General features: G+C 37.1%; 1 protein-coding gene across 2 annotated transcripts in view; it reads left to right on the top strand.

Annotated features, from left to right (window-relative positions):
- Nucleotides 1–12,824, top strand: part of LAMA4 (laminin subunit alpha 4) — a 143,607-nt gene that overhangs the window by 108,537 nt on the left and 22,246 nt on the right. For both annotated transcript variants that reach the window (XM_042939629.1, XM_042939628.1), the window contains exons 20-27: nucleotides 375–520; nucleotides 832–994; nucleotides 2,525–2,658; nucleotides 4,035–4,206; nucleotides 8,759–8,890; nucleotides 10,230–10,372; nucleotides 11,901–12,039; nucleotides 12,687–12,824. In XM_042939629.1, the coding sequence (XP_042795563.1) occupies nucleotides 375–520; nucleotides 832–994; nucleotides 2,525–2,658; nucleotides 4,035–4,206; nucleotides 8,759–8,890; nucleotides 10,230–10,372; nucleotides 11,901–12,039; nucleotides 12,687–12,824 (1,167 nt within the window). The remainder of the gene's footprint in view (nucleotides 1–374; nucleotides 521–831; nucleotides 995–2,524; nucleotides 2,659–4,034; nucleotides 4,207–8,758; nucleotides 8,891–10,229; nucleotides 10,373–11,900; nucleotides 12,040–12,686) is intronic.

The following is a 12,824-nucleotide window of genomic DNA, read 5'->3' as shown; positions in this document are numbered from 1 at the left end:
TGCCGTGTTTGATGCTGCACCTGCTCGAAGATGCACAACAATAGGTATTGGCAGGCTGCGTTTTGTCCCTGGGTTAACCAGACACGATTAGCACACTCCCGGAAGGCATCAAATGTCCACAGGCCTGCAGTTGCCTGCTTGCCTGTCCAGGATGCCCTCGGACAAACACAGGGGGGCAGCAGACTCATGTAGCCACAGGAGGCTGGAAAGGAAGAGGCACCGGCCAACCTAGCAGCAACCTTGTAATAACTCAGGCCAGACTTGCCTTGTATACAGCCAAGCATTTGAACTGCTGACTGTCCCTTAAAGAAATGAAAACAAAATATGATATTCCTTCATACGAATTTTATTTACATGACTTCTTGATGTTGCAGGCCAAAAAAGAATACATGGGTCTTGCAATCAAAAATGATAACCTGGTGTACATTTACAATTTGGGAACTAAGGATGTGGAGATTCCCCTGGACTCCAAACCTGTCAGTTCCTGGCCTGCTTACTTCAGCATTGTCAAGATTGAAAGGTAAAGTGAAGCCACAGCCCAGGGCTTACATGCAAATTTCATTAAGAAATCTATCGAACGTGCACGAACACAACGTGTGTGGAAAACAAAAGATTAGGGAAAAAATAGTCATTGTTTCTAAATAGCAATCAATATTAGAAGTTTTTGTCTTTTTTTCTCTTTCTATTGGTTGTCGACATTCTGTAAATGCATATGCATGTGACAAAATCAAATCACCAATTCTGCGATGAGGGGACATTAGCATTTTGATATTCGAAAAAACATATTTTCTACAAACGATCTGGCTAATAAAATGTGAAATTCTTTTACAGGGTAGGAAAACACGGAAAGGTGTTTTTAACAGTCCCAAGTCTAAGTAGCACTGCAGAGGAAAAGTTTATTAAAAAGGGAGAATTCGCAGGAGATGACTCCTTGCTGGATCTGGACCCCGAGGACACCGTGTTTTATGTTGGTGGAGTGCCTCCAAACTTCAAGGTAAGCTATCCAGCTATGTTTGGAGTTATTAACAATCTATAATGATTGTTTTTAAAAATTCATAAAGTGGGGGTAGGCTGGAAATCTTGATACTTCTTTTTTTTTTTTTTGATGTTTCAAGTTTTTGTGTAAATTCTAGTTAACATATAGTGTAATATTAGTCTCAGGAGTAGAAGTCAGTGATTCATCCCTTACGTGTAACACCCAGTGCTCCTCCCAGCAAGTGCCCTCCTTAATACCCATCATCCGTCTAGCCCATCCCCCCACCTGGAAGTCTTGATATTTTAAGAAAGAACTTAGCTCAATGGGTGGTAAAATTCTGATCTAGAAATCTGTTATATAAATCTGGTCTCTACTACCCATATTTTCTTTTTTTTTTTTTTTTTTTAATTTTTTTTCAACCTTTTTTATTTATTTTTGGGACAGAGAGAGACAGAGCATGAACGGGGGAGGGGCAGAGAGAGAGGGAGACACAGAATCGGAAATAGGCTCCAGGCTCCGAGCCATCAGCCCAGAGCCCGACGCGGGGCTCGAACTCACGGACCGCGAGATCGTGACCCGGCTGAAGTCGGACGCTTAACCGACTGCGCCACCCAGGCGCCCCTCTACTACCCATATTTTCATAGCGTCAAATCCTTTCAAACTATAGATAGCTAACATTCATTTCATTCTGATAATAGGCGTATATGATTAATATTACCCCCACCCACTACTACAGAGTGTGTGTACCTTGTGGATTTGTACCTAGCCTTCAGGTTCACAGATCACAGGTTCAACTCAGTTATCTCAACTAATATAGACATGAAATAAAATGCTTGAGATGAGGGAAGGGATGGAACTAGGGGGGCGGGAGATATGAGATCTGGTGAAGGGAAGAAAAATCAAAGGCCCAGCCAGATAGGGAGTTGATGTAGGATTTCAATTCCAGGGCTACGACATACTAGTTATAGACACATTACTGAACATCTCCAAGAATTACTTTCCTTCTGTTTGTATCAGAACAGGAATATCTACCTCACAGAGCTGCTGTAAGAATTGATTTTGGTCATGAATTCACTGCTCAGTGTGTGACAGATACGTAGTATATACTCAGCAAATCCCATCCTCTCTGTTAAGATATGCACAGCTGAGGGGTGCCTGGGTGGCTCAGTCAGTTGAGCGTCCAACTTCAGCTTAGGTCATGATCTCACGGTTCGTGGGTTCGAACCCCTTGTCAGGCTCTGTGCTGACAGCTCAGAGCCTGGAGCCTGCTTCAGATTCCGTGTCTCCCTCTCTCTCTGTCCCTCCCCTGCTCACTCTCTGTCTCTCAAAAATGAATAAACATTAAAAAAATTAAAATGAAAAAAATAAAAAAGATATGCACAACTGAAAAATCACTATTTATCTAAGTTATTGGCACAGAGTAGACACAGGTGTGGAAAGATATTTTATCAATGGGTTGTTCCCCTTGACCTGCTGTTTCATTACCTGTTCTGTATCGTCTGCGTGACATGTGATCACGGGGTAGTTGATTTGCTTTGTCTTGCACAGCTCCCTGCAAGCTTAAACCTGCCTGGCTTCGTCGGCTGCCTGGAATTGGCCACTTTGAATAATGATGTGATCAGCTTGTACAACTTCAAGCGCATCTATAACATGGATCCCTCCAAGTCAGTGCCCTGTGCCAGGTAAGAAAGTGTTAAGTGTACTAAAGCCTTTGATGGCCACATGAGGGCAGCACGTGAGACAAACATGGAACAATACCCAGGTTCTCAATGTTTTCTTTGGGGAAACTAGTTTTGAAACTGCGTAATAGTCGTGCCCGCAAAAATCATTTCAGTTCTTCCCTACCACCGAGGAGCATGTGCAATTATGAAAAGTCTTAAACAATTTGTTTGCAGCTTTGATTTAGGATTCCAGAGACTGGAGTTTCACTAGAAACTTCTGTTGTCTTAGCACATAGGGTGGAAAAGAAATCCATTTAAAACAATTCATGTAGGATAAAGATGTGATATATATTCATCTATAGATGTGTATATAATGGAATATGATCCAGCCATAAAAAAGAATGAGATCTTAACATTTGCCACAAAGTGGATGGAGCTAGAGTATATTATGCTAAGCAAAATGAGGAGCACCTGGGTGGCTCAGTGGATTAAGCATCCAACTCGTGATTTAGGCTCAGGTCATGATCTCAGGGTTCATGAGACTGAGCCCTGCATCAGGCTCTGCACTGATAGGCTCTCTTCCTCTCTCTGCCCCTCCCCCACTCACACACTCTCTTTCTCTCTCTCTCTCTCTCTCTCTCAAAATAAATAAACTTAAAAAAGAAAGAAATAAAACAGGTGAGCATAGGGGAATGGAAAGAAAAATAAAATAAGCGAAAAACGGAAAGGGAGGCAAACCAGAAAACAGACTTTTAACTATAGAGAACAAATTGAGGGTTGCTGGAAGATAGTGGCTGGGGGGATGGGCTAAATGGGTGTTGGGCATTAAGGAGAGTACTTGTGATGAGCACTGGGTGTTACGTGTAAGTGATGAATCACTAAATTCTACTCCTGAAGCTAAAAATATAAAAAAAAATAAAATGATTCATTTAACTTACCTATAAATACTTCTCTATGTCTCCCATGCAAATGTCGGGACTTCATTTATTTTTTTCAGGTTTTTTACTTAAATTCCAGTTAGTTAACATACAGTGTAATATCAGTCTCAGGTGTAGAATTTAGTGATTCATCACTTACATACAACATCGAGCACTCATCACAATAAGTGCCCTCCTTAATCCCTATCATGCCCCATTGAACCCATCCCCCTGCGCACCTCCCCTCCAGCAATGCTCAGTTTGTTCTCTATAGTTAAGAGTCTCTTTTCTGGCTTGCCTCTCTCTTTCTCCCCTGCCCTCCTCCCCCTGCCCATGTTCATCTGTTTTATGTCTTAAATTCCACCTTTTTAAATACTGTAAGGTCCATGGAAGATGTCATGACAATGGGTTCAAAGGGCCACACCTGAAAAGCGTAATACAAATGGTGGTGTTCCTCTGATCCTTGCGTTTTTATTTCAGAGATAAACTGGCCTTCACTCAGAGTCGGGCTGCCAGCTATTTCTTCGATGGCTCTAGTTATGCCGTGGTGAGGGATATCACAAGGAGAGGGAAGTTCGGTCAGGTGACTCGCTTTGACATAGAAGTTCGAACGCCAGCTGACAACGGCCTCGTGCTCCTGATGGTCAATGGGGTGAGAAAAATAAAAGTCCTTTATCTTCTCCTTTATTGCCTTTACTTTCTGCTCTGTATATTCCTAGGAACCTGCCCAGGTTGAGTGTGTCATGCCTCCAAGCTGAAGGTTTAGTTTAGAAAGCAAAATTGGATTTCTTTTTCTTTAGGGAAGTGATGCCAGAAGTAAGTAAAAGCAGCCCTGAGATGCATTTCCGTGCACTACTTCTTGGGTTGTATATTAAATATAGCCCCCTTTAATAAACTGGGGGATTTTGCAGAAAATCAGCACCAAGATCTAGGTGAATAGTGTGTCTGCAGAAGTTTAGCACTAACTTTACATTATATGCCTTAATCAATAAAAGTAAATAAATAAAATTGCATGCTTACTATAAATATATAGCATTTCTTTATTAACAATATACATGAAAGTATGTAATGATGTATGTTATTAATGATTATTATTAATAATAATAATCCATATTATTGTGGATATATATTCAAAATGAGGAATAAAGACAATTTATATAAAGGTAAAATAGTGAATGAAAATAAACACAATTTTAAAATAAAGATGAAATAAAATAAAATTGTGTTCTGTTTGTTAACGATACAAATATTATTGTTAATGGCAGTGTTAATAAAAACAATATAATTAATTATGCTTATGTATTTTTGAAAGTCTCATTAATTCTTTGAGATAGAGTGACTCAAAAGTCTTGTCCTAAGTCCAATTTATTTCAATACTAAGTTTAATTGGATGTCAAAACTGAACAAGATACCTCAAAAATAAAAATATAAGATGTGTATCATTGGCTATGCTTACTAAATCATGATACCATTTTTCAGTCTCCTTCACTAATTGACAAAAGCTGTCTTTGAATTTGGCTGGTACATTTCCATCTTTCCTGATGCCAATTCTTGCTAGCTAATCAGATATTGCATCATTTTGTAAACTCAAACCAAAGAGCTTAAGACTATTAAAATCTTTAATTGAAAGATTTGTAAACAAGTTAGAAATTTCTTTCTAAAACTATTTCAATAGTGCAGATATTAGAGTTTTTATAGGTAGTACACATATTGTTTTCATCAACAAATTCACTTAACAACAGAAAATTTGGGGGGCACCTGGATGGTTCGATCAATTAAGCGTCCAGTTCTTGATTTTGGCTCAGTCATGATCTCACAGTTTATGAGATCGAGCTCCTCATCAGGCTCTGAGCTGACAGCATGGAGCCTACTTGATATTCTCTCTTGCTCTCTCTCTCTCTCTCTCTCTCTGTCTCTCTCTCTCTGCCCCTTCCTCACTCGCACTCTCTCACTCTCTCTCAAAATAAATAAACTTAAAAAAATAGAAAAATTTCCAAATATGTTTTTGAAAAATCATGTCTCCGGAGTGCAACTTTCTTCAAAAATGTTACTTTCTCTTCAGAAATCTGTTGCATTCCTATATACTAACAGTGAAGCAGCAGAAAGAGAAATTAAGAAAACAATCTCATTTACAATTGAATCAAAAATAATAAAATATCTAGGAATAAACTTGACCAAAGAGGTGAACAACCTGTGCTCTAAAAACTGTAAAACATTTATGAAAGAAATTGAAGACAACACAATGAAATGGGAAGACATTCCATGCTCCTGGATAGGAAGAACAAATATTGTTAAACTGTCTATACTGCTCAAAGCAATCTACATATTTAATGTAATCCCTAGCAAAATACCAACAGCATTTTTCACAGAACTAGAACAAACAATCCTAATATCTGTATGGAACCAGAAAATACCCTGAATAGCCAAAGCAATCTTGAAAAGGAAAAGCGAACCTGGAGGCATCACAATTCCAGACTTCAAGTTATATTACAAAGCTGCATTGATCAAGATAGTATGGTGCTGGCACAAAAATAGACACATATATCAATGGAAGAGAATAGAAAACCCAGAAATAAACCCACAATTATATGGTCTATCAATCTCAACAAAGGAGAAATGAATATACAATGGGAATAAGACAGTCTCTTCAACAAATGATGTTGGGAAAACTGGACAGCTACATGCAAAAGAATGAAACTGGACCACTTTCTTTCACCATACACAAAAATAAACTCAAATTGGATTAATGACCTAAATGTGAGACGTGAAACCATAAAAATTCGAGAAGACAGCAAAAGTAGTAATGTTTCCGACATCCTCCATAGCAACATTTTTCTAGATGTGTTTCCTGAGGCAAGGGAAATAACAGCAAAAATAAACATTGGGACTACATTAACATAAAAAGCTTCTGCACCACAAAGGAAAAAATCAATAAAACTAAAAGGCAACCTATGGAATGGGAGAAGATATTTGCAAACGACAGATCTTATAAAGGGTTAGTATCCAAAATATGTAAAGAACTGATACAACTCAACACCTGAAAAACAAGTAATCTAATTAAAAAACAGGCAGAACACACGAATAGACATTTCTCCAAAGATGACATCCAGATGGCCAAAAAACACATGAAAAGACGCTCAATGTCACTCATCATCAGGGAAGTGCAAACCAAAACTACAGTGAGAAAAAAAAAAAACCTACAAAATATCACCTCCCACCCATCAGAATGACTAAAATTTTAAAAACACAAGAAACAATAAGTGTTGGCAAAGATGTGGAGAAAAAGGAATCCTATTGGTGGGAATGCAAGCTGGTGCAGCCACTGTGGAAAACAGTATGGAGGTTCCTCAAAAAAAATTAAAAATAGAACTACCCTATGATCCAGTAATCACACTACTGGGTATTTACCCAAAAAATACAAAAACATGAATTCAAAGGGATATATGCACCCCTATGTTTATAGTAGCATTATTTACAATAGCCAGATTATGGAAGTGGCCCAAGTGTCCATCGAGAGGTGCATGGATAAAGATGTGGTTTATATATACAATGGAATAAAATTCAACCTTAAAAAAGAATGAAGGATTTGCAGCGACATGGATGGAACTAGAGAGTATAATGCTAAGCAAAATAAGTTAGAGAAAGACAGATACCATATGATCTCATTCTTATGTGGAATTTAAGAAATAAAACAAATGAGCAAAAGAAAAAAGAGAGAGACAGAGAGAGAGAGAGAGAGAAACCAGGAAACAGACTCTTAACTATAAAGAACAAACTGAGAGAGGAGGTGGGTGGCAGGATGGGTGATGAGGATTAAGGAGTGCACTTGTGATGAGCACCGAGTGATATATAGAATTGTTGAATCACTATATTGTATGCCTGAAACAATATAATACTGTTTGTTAACTACCCTGGAATGAAAATAAAAACTTCATAAATAACAAAAATTTCCAAAAGCCACATTCTCATGCATTGTTATAATATTCCTCCCTTGAAATTACAGAGAAAGTATTTTTTAAGTAACTAGTAAATTTCATACCACTGAAAGCATTTGTCATCAGAAATGAAGGTCAACACATTTAGAATAATTCATTTTATAAAGAAAATGTGTAACCCTCTTTAAACGCGACAGCATTCTTAGTAATTTGAAAGAAGTAATCTGCAAACATCTGTGTCTCAAAAATATTTTCACATCACTGCATCCCCATAAAAAACCATTGTGAATATTCTATTATTTAAGTCTTCTCACATGTAAATCCATGTACCAAGGCACACAGAAACTGCAATAGGCTAAAAGCAAAGAAATGGGTGAGGGGCCACCGCCAGCCTTCAAGTGTAAATCTCTACTCTCAAAGCCTCACATACCATGTGAAGTCCATGAAAATCTGTCCAAAGGACAAAATGAAGGTCCAGATCGATCCATGTATTAAATACTAAAAGTTAATTTTTTCCCTCTATTTTAGAGTTTAAAATGAGCATAAACGGAATTTGAAATATTTTCTTTCTTTCCCCCAATGGATTGTTTTCCTCATCCCAGAAGTATACAAACCCCACTCAGGAGATCACTTTCTGACAAATAGACACTTTACCATAATACCTTAATTTTCAAATCCTTTCAATTCTTCTGTATATAAGCTTCCAAAACAAGAAAGCCTGACCAGTAAATTATATGAGTGTTACAGAATTATTTTTAGGGCCCAAGTGCGTAATAATTTCATATTTGTTTACATAAATCCAATGTTTCCAAATAATACAGAAATGTCCTTCTTTTTCTTATATCTGTATTTGCTGACAATTTTTTAAGATTTTTTAGCAAACCTTGGGATTATTTTTCAGTATTACCAATTTTTCTCTTAAAATGAAATGCAATTACATTTGCTGGCCTGTTACAATTGCTGAAAGTTTCCAAGATTTTTAAAAAGTCAATAAGGTAAACTTAAATTTGCATTAATTTGTAAAGTGAGTAAGAAACAGGATATGGTTGTTTCAAATTATGTATAATATTAACTCTTTAGTATATTAACATGAGACATAACTGCTGATATGGATGGAGTTGCGATTTTAATATTATAGTACGAATGTCATTAGACTTCCTTAGTTTTCAGTTTCAATAATAAATATTAGTGTTACTTCTCAAATTCAGCTAAATCTACACTTTTATAACAGCAGATGCCCGCATCTTATTAACTTCTTTCTCTCCACAGAGTATGTTCTTCAGCTTGGAAATGCGCAATGGTTACCTACATGTGTTCTATGACTTTGGATTTAGCAACGGCCCTGTGCATCTTGAGGACACGTTGAAGAAAGCTCAAATTAATGATGCCAAATACCATGAGGTACAATCATTGCAATCTGTGTTGTTTATTTTGTTTTGTTTTGTTTGTACTTAGACCTATTGATCTAATCAGATGATCAAATGACATAGGTGGGAAAGTAATTAAACCGAGCACCTTCACATCTAAAGTTGTTTCGTCGAAGGACCCCAACCACACAACTCCAGGATGACATTTGCTTTAAAAGAGTGAATGTTTTTGTCATATCGATGTTTCTAATAAAAGAGTCACTGAAAGATTCATTTTAATTGCTTCATTGACCAAAAGTCTCTTCTTAACGTTCAGTGTCTTGATTACAATGGCACCCCCATAGAATTCTTTTATACGTTTGTCGAAAATGCCAGAGTGTGGACACAAAGGCCATTTTTAAATTTATCCTTTGAGCACTACTAAATGTAAAAAGAGTAGATAGTAAGCAAATAGAGAATTTCCTTGTAAACCATTTATCCAGAACTTAGAAAACACTAACACGGATTTCCTTATAAAGGGAGCCCATAAGGAATACTTACTCCTTAATCTTGAAACAGTTATACAGTATACTGATAATATACTTCATCTATTTTCATTAGCAACTACTCTGAATCTACAATTGGGTAAAATGTATAAAGACATATCTTTTAAGTTGAACCAAAATGCAGAGAGTAGGAGGTGGTATTTCTCTTTTCAGTTCAAAGTCCATGGCTTTCATGAGGATGGTTTACGATAGAGGAATATTTAAACTATTTCTCTAGCATTTTTGCAGATTCATTAAATCTTTTCACGATGTCACACAAAAAAAGGTACCCAGTAACATACACTTTAGGATCCAAAAGGTAGCTGTTAATAGTTTCTTCCTGAATCCCCTCAAAGGGGCAAAAGACAACACCTGGTCTCATGACAAAAGTATTTTTTGATCTAGCTGCTTCTTCATATGGAAATCTTTCTCCAGAAAATGTGAATTTCTGGTTATTTAAGTAAGACTTCCATATCTGTAAGAAAGAAAAATCTATTCCCCATTTTGTGAACAAACAAGCATGAGAACATGGAGTCCCAGCTGTTATAATCAGAATAATTAAAACATAGTAGTCTTCAAAAAGCTGATTATTTTTTAATGTTTATTTATTTGTTTACTTATAGAGAGCACACACATGAGCAGGGGGAGGGATGGAGAGAGGAGAGAGAGAGAATCCCTAAGCAGGCCCCATGCCATCAGTGTGGAGCCCCAGCACAATCCCATGAACCATGAGATCACGACCTGACCGAAACCAAGAGTCAGACACTTGACCTACTGAGCCACCCAGGCACCCCCAAAAAGTTCATTATTAAATAATGATCAGGACCTACTATATATTATTCCTCCTAGATCTCAATCATTTACCACAATGATAAGAAAATGATTTTGGTGGTTGACAGACGACATGTCAAGAGCATGGACAATGAAAAGATGAAAATACCTTTCACAGACATATACATTGGAGGGGCTCCCCCAGAAATTTTACAATCCAGGTAAGGTGGGGTTTTTTTGTTAAGTAGTTATTGTTTCTAACAATGTACTGGGCTGAGTATTCAACATCCAGAAGAGGTCTAGTAAAACTTTTAAAGCACTCCCACTTGCTACTTCTACACACATGCACAGGCACATGCACACACATTCATGCACCCTCATGACCTTCTTAAATTAACATCTTCTAGATGTGATCTGCAGGTTTCTTTAATTATTGTATTACTCTTACAACATAGTCTAAAGCAATATGTCTCATCTGCAGGAAGAAAGGCAGAGCATCTGTCCCTTTACTTTTGTTTTAGTCTTAAACCTCTTTGAACTCTCAAATAGCATCTGAGGATATGGAAATTTTTAAGCTTATCCAAGAGGTTATGAATCATGTATCATTACAATTTTATTCTCATGTATTTAAAAATTTAACTATCTCTTATTACAACCAAGTCATAGCATCAGACGCCCTTGAGACTGAGAGGCAACTTTAGAATATTCCAGTCCAATCATTCTCAATGCTGGTTCTCATTAGAATAACCTGGAGAACTTTTATGAACACTCTAGCTTGTGACCACTCTCCAGAAATTCTAATTGGTGTGGGATAAGGCCCCAACCTCAAGCTTCCTTTACAAATTAGATACCCTCTTAGCCTCTTCAGCCATGCCACATGGGACTTTTAACCATTGTGGTTGCCATTATATACCCACTAATCTGTTAGTTAGTATGGTCCTCTATTTGTGATCTTGATGGAGCAAAATGTGTTAGGGCTATTACTCCTTAGTTTGGCCCGTGTTCATCTAAAATACATTGAAGCCATTGTAATTTGGTTAAAACTAGCTTCATAGTCATTCAATATTTAATAATATGTTAGGTATTAGGATTACAGTGTTGATCAAAATGCCATCCTTGATCTCAACGATAAAGGATTTCGTACTAGCCTATTAATCCAAAGCCTAACATTCACTAAGACATTTCTCTAGCCTTAGCTGATTGCATTGCAAAATAGCCAAGAAGATGAGTTCATGACCCAAGTGGATTAATGGAAGACTGAATACCTGGGTTCAAATCCTAACTCACCTCTTGTGACATTAAAAAAATAAAAAAAAAACCTTGATGTATCTTAGTTTCATTTAATAGGTTAAGCCATGTGAAGTTGCCAAGAGTTGACCATTTTTTACCTAAAATATGTCCATTTTCTACAGTTCAACCTATTAATCATCTACAAAAGGGAAATAATAGCATTTCCTTCTATCTCACTGAATTTTTATAAATACGGAATGAGCTAATGTAAGTTAAAGGATCTTGAAAATTATAAAAAGGTAAACAAATTGGCTTGATGAAGAATAAAGCCATTCTATAAACAAAGATTAGATATTACTATGTGTTTATGGAAGAAACCATGAGAATATGAACAATTAGAAAGCTATTAAAGTGAGTATAAATAAAATCAAATTTCATATCCCACATGTGCAAGGTAACATCACCATCATCATCATCATCATCATCATCATATCAGTGAAGACTAATTTTCTTTTTCAGGACCCTCAAAGCACACCTTCCCCTAGATATCAACTTCAGAGGATGCATGAAGGGTTTCCAGTTCCAAAAGAAAGATTTCAATTTATTAGAGCAGACGGAAACCCTGGGAGTTGGTTATGGATGCCCAGAAGACTCTCTCGTAAGTACCAAGCAAAAGCTTTTTATTAAATAGACATACACACACACACACACACACACACACACACACACACACATCTTTTTTAATAATAAAAAATGAACAGACACAAAACTTATCATTCTCAAAAGCTGGAAAAGCTCTTTTCAGCTTCTCTGTGATTGTAGGTACATCTTGGGCTCCTTTCTGCCACCAGCAAAAAGAAGAATCATTAAGCTAGAAAGGCTTGTGGGAATTCCTCTATGACTTGTCCATTTGCTTCAGCTTTCAATGGGCTTCCAAAGCCCAGAAAGGCTGTGTAGGCATCTTTTCTCACTCAGGGTGGAGGATGTGCAGAAGCTGAAACCCCATCACACAGAAGGATGGTTAACATGCCTAAATTCCGGTATAACCCAGAAGTTAAAACATAAAATATTAATACTTCTATGTTCTTGGATTGACTACAGAACACTTGAGCTCACCTTCTAAAGTTATTTCAAAAATAAAATAAGCAGAGGTTTACTGACCCCAAGACCCAAGTGATTTATCTCTGAAAAGGTCATCACCAACATATACACTAATGGGCATGGACTTTGGTGTGTGGGAAATTGACATTTTAAGCACTTGATAATTATCTCAAACACTATATTCACTTTTTTTTGGCCACACAGATATCTCGCAGGGCATATTTCAGTGGACAGAGTTTCATTGCTTCGATCCAGAAAATATCTTTCTTCGATGGCTTTGAAGGAGGTTTCAATTTCCGAACGTTACAGCCAAATGGGTTACTATTTTATTATGCCTCAGGG

The sequence above is a fragment of the Panthera leo genome, chromosome B2, assembly GCF_018350215.1.
Source record: "Panthera leo isolate Ple1 chromosome B2, P.leo_Ple1_pat1.1, whole genome shotgun sequence".
NCBI classification, from domain to species: domain Eukaryota; kingdom Metazoa; phylum Chordata; class Mammalia; order Carnivora; family Felidae; genus Panthera; species Panthera leo.
Note: the sequence above shows the minus strand (reverse complement) of the source record. Positions and strands in the feature narration are given on the sequence as shown.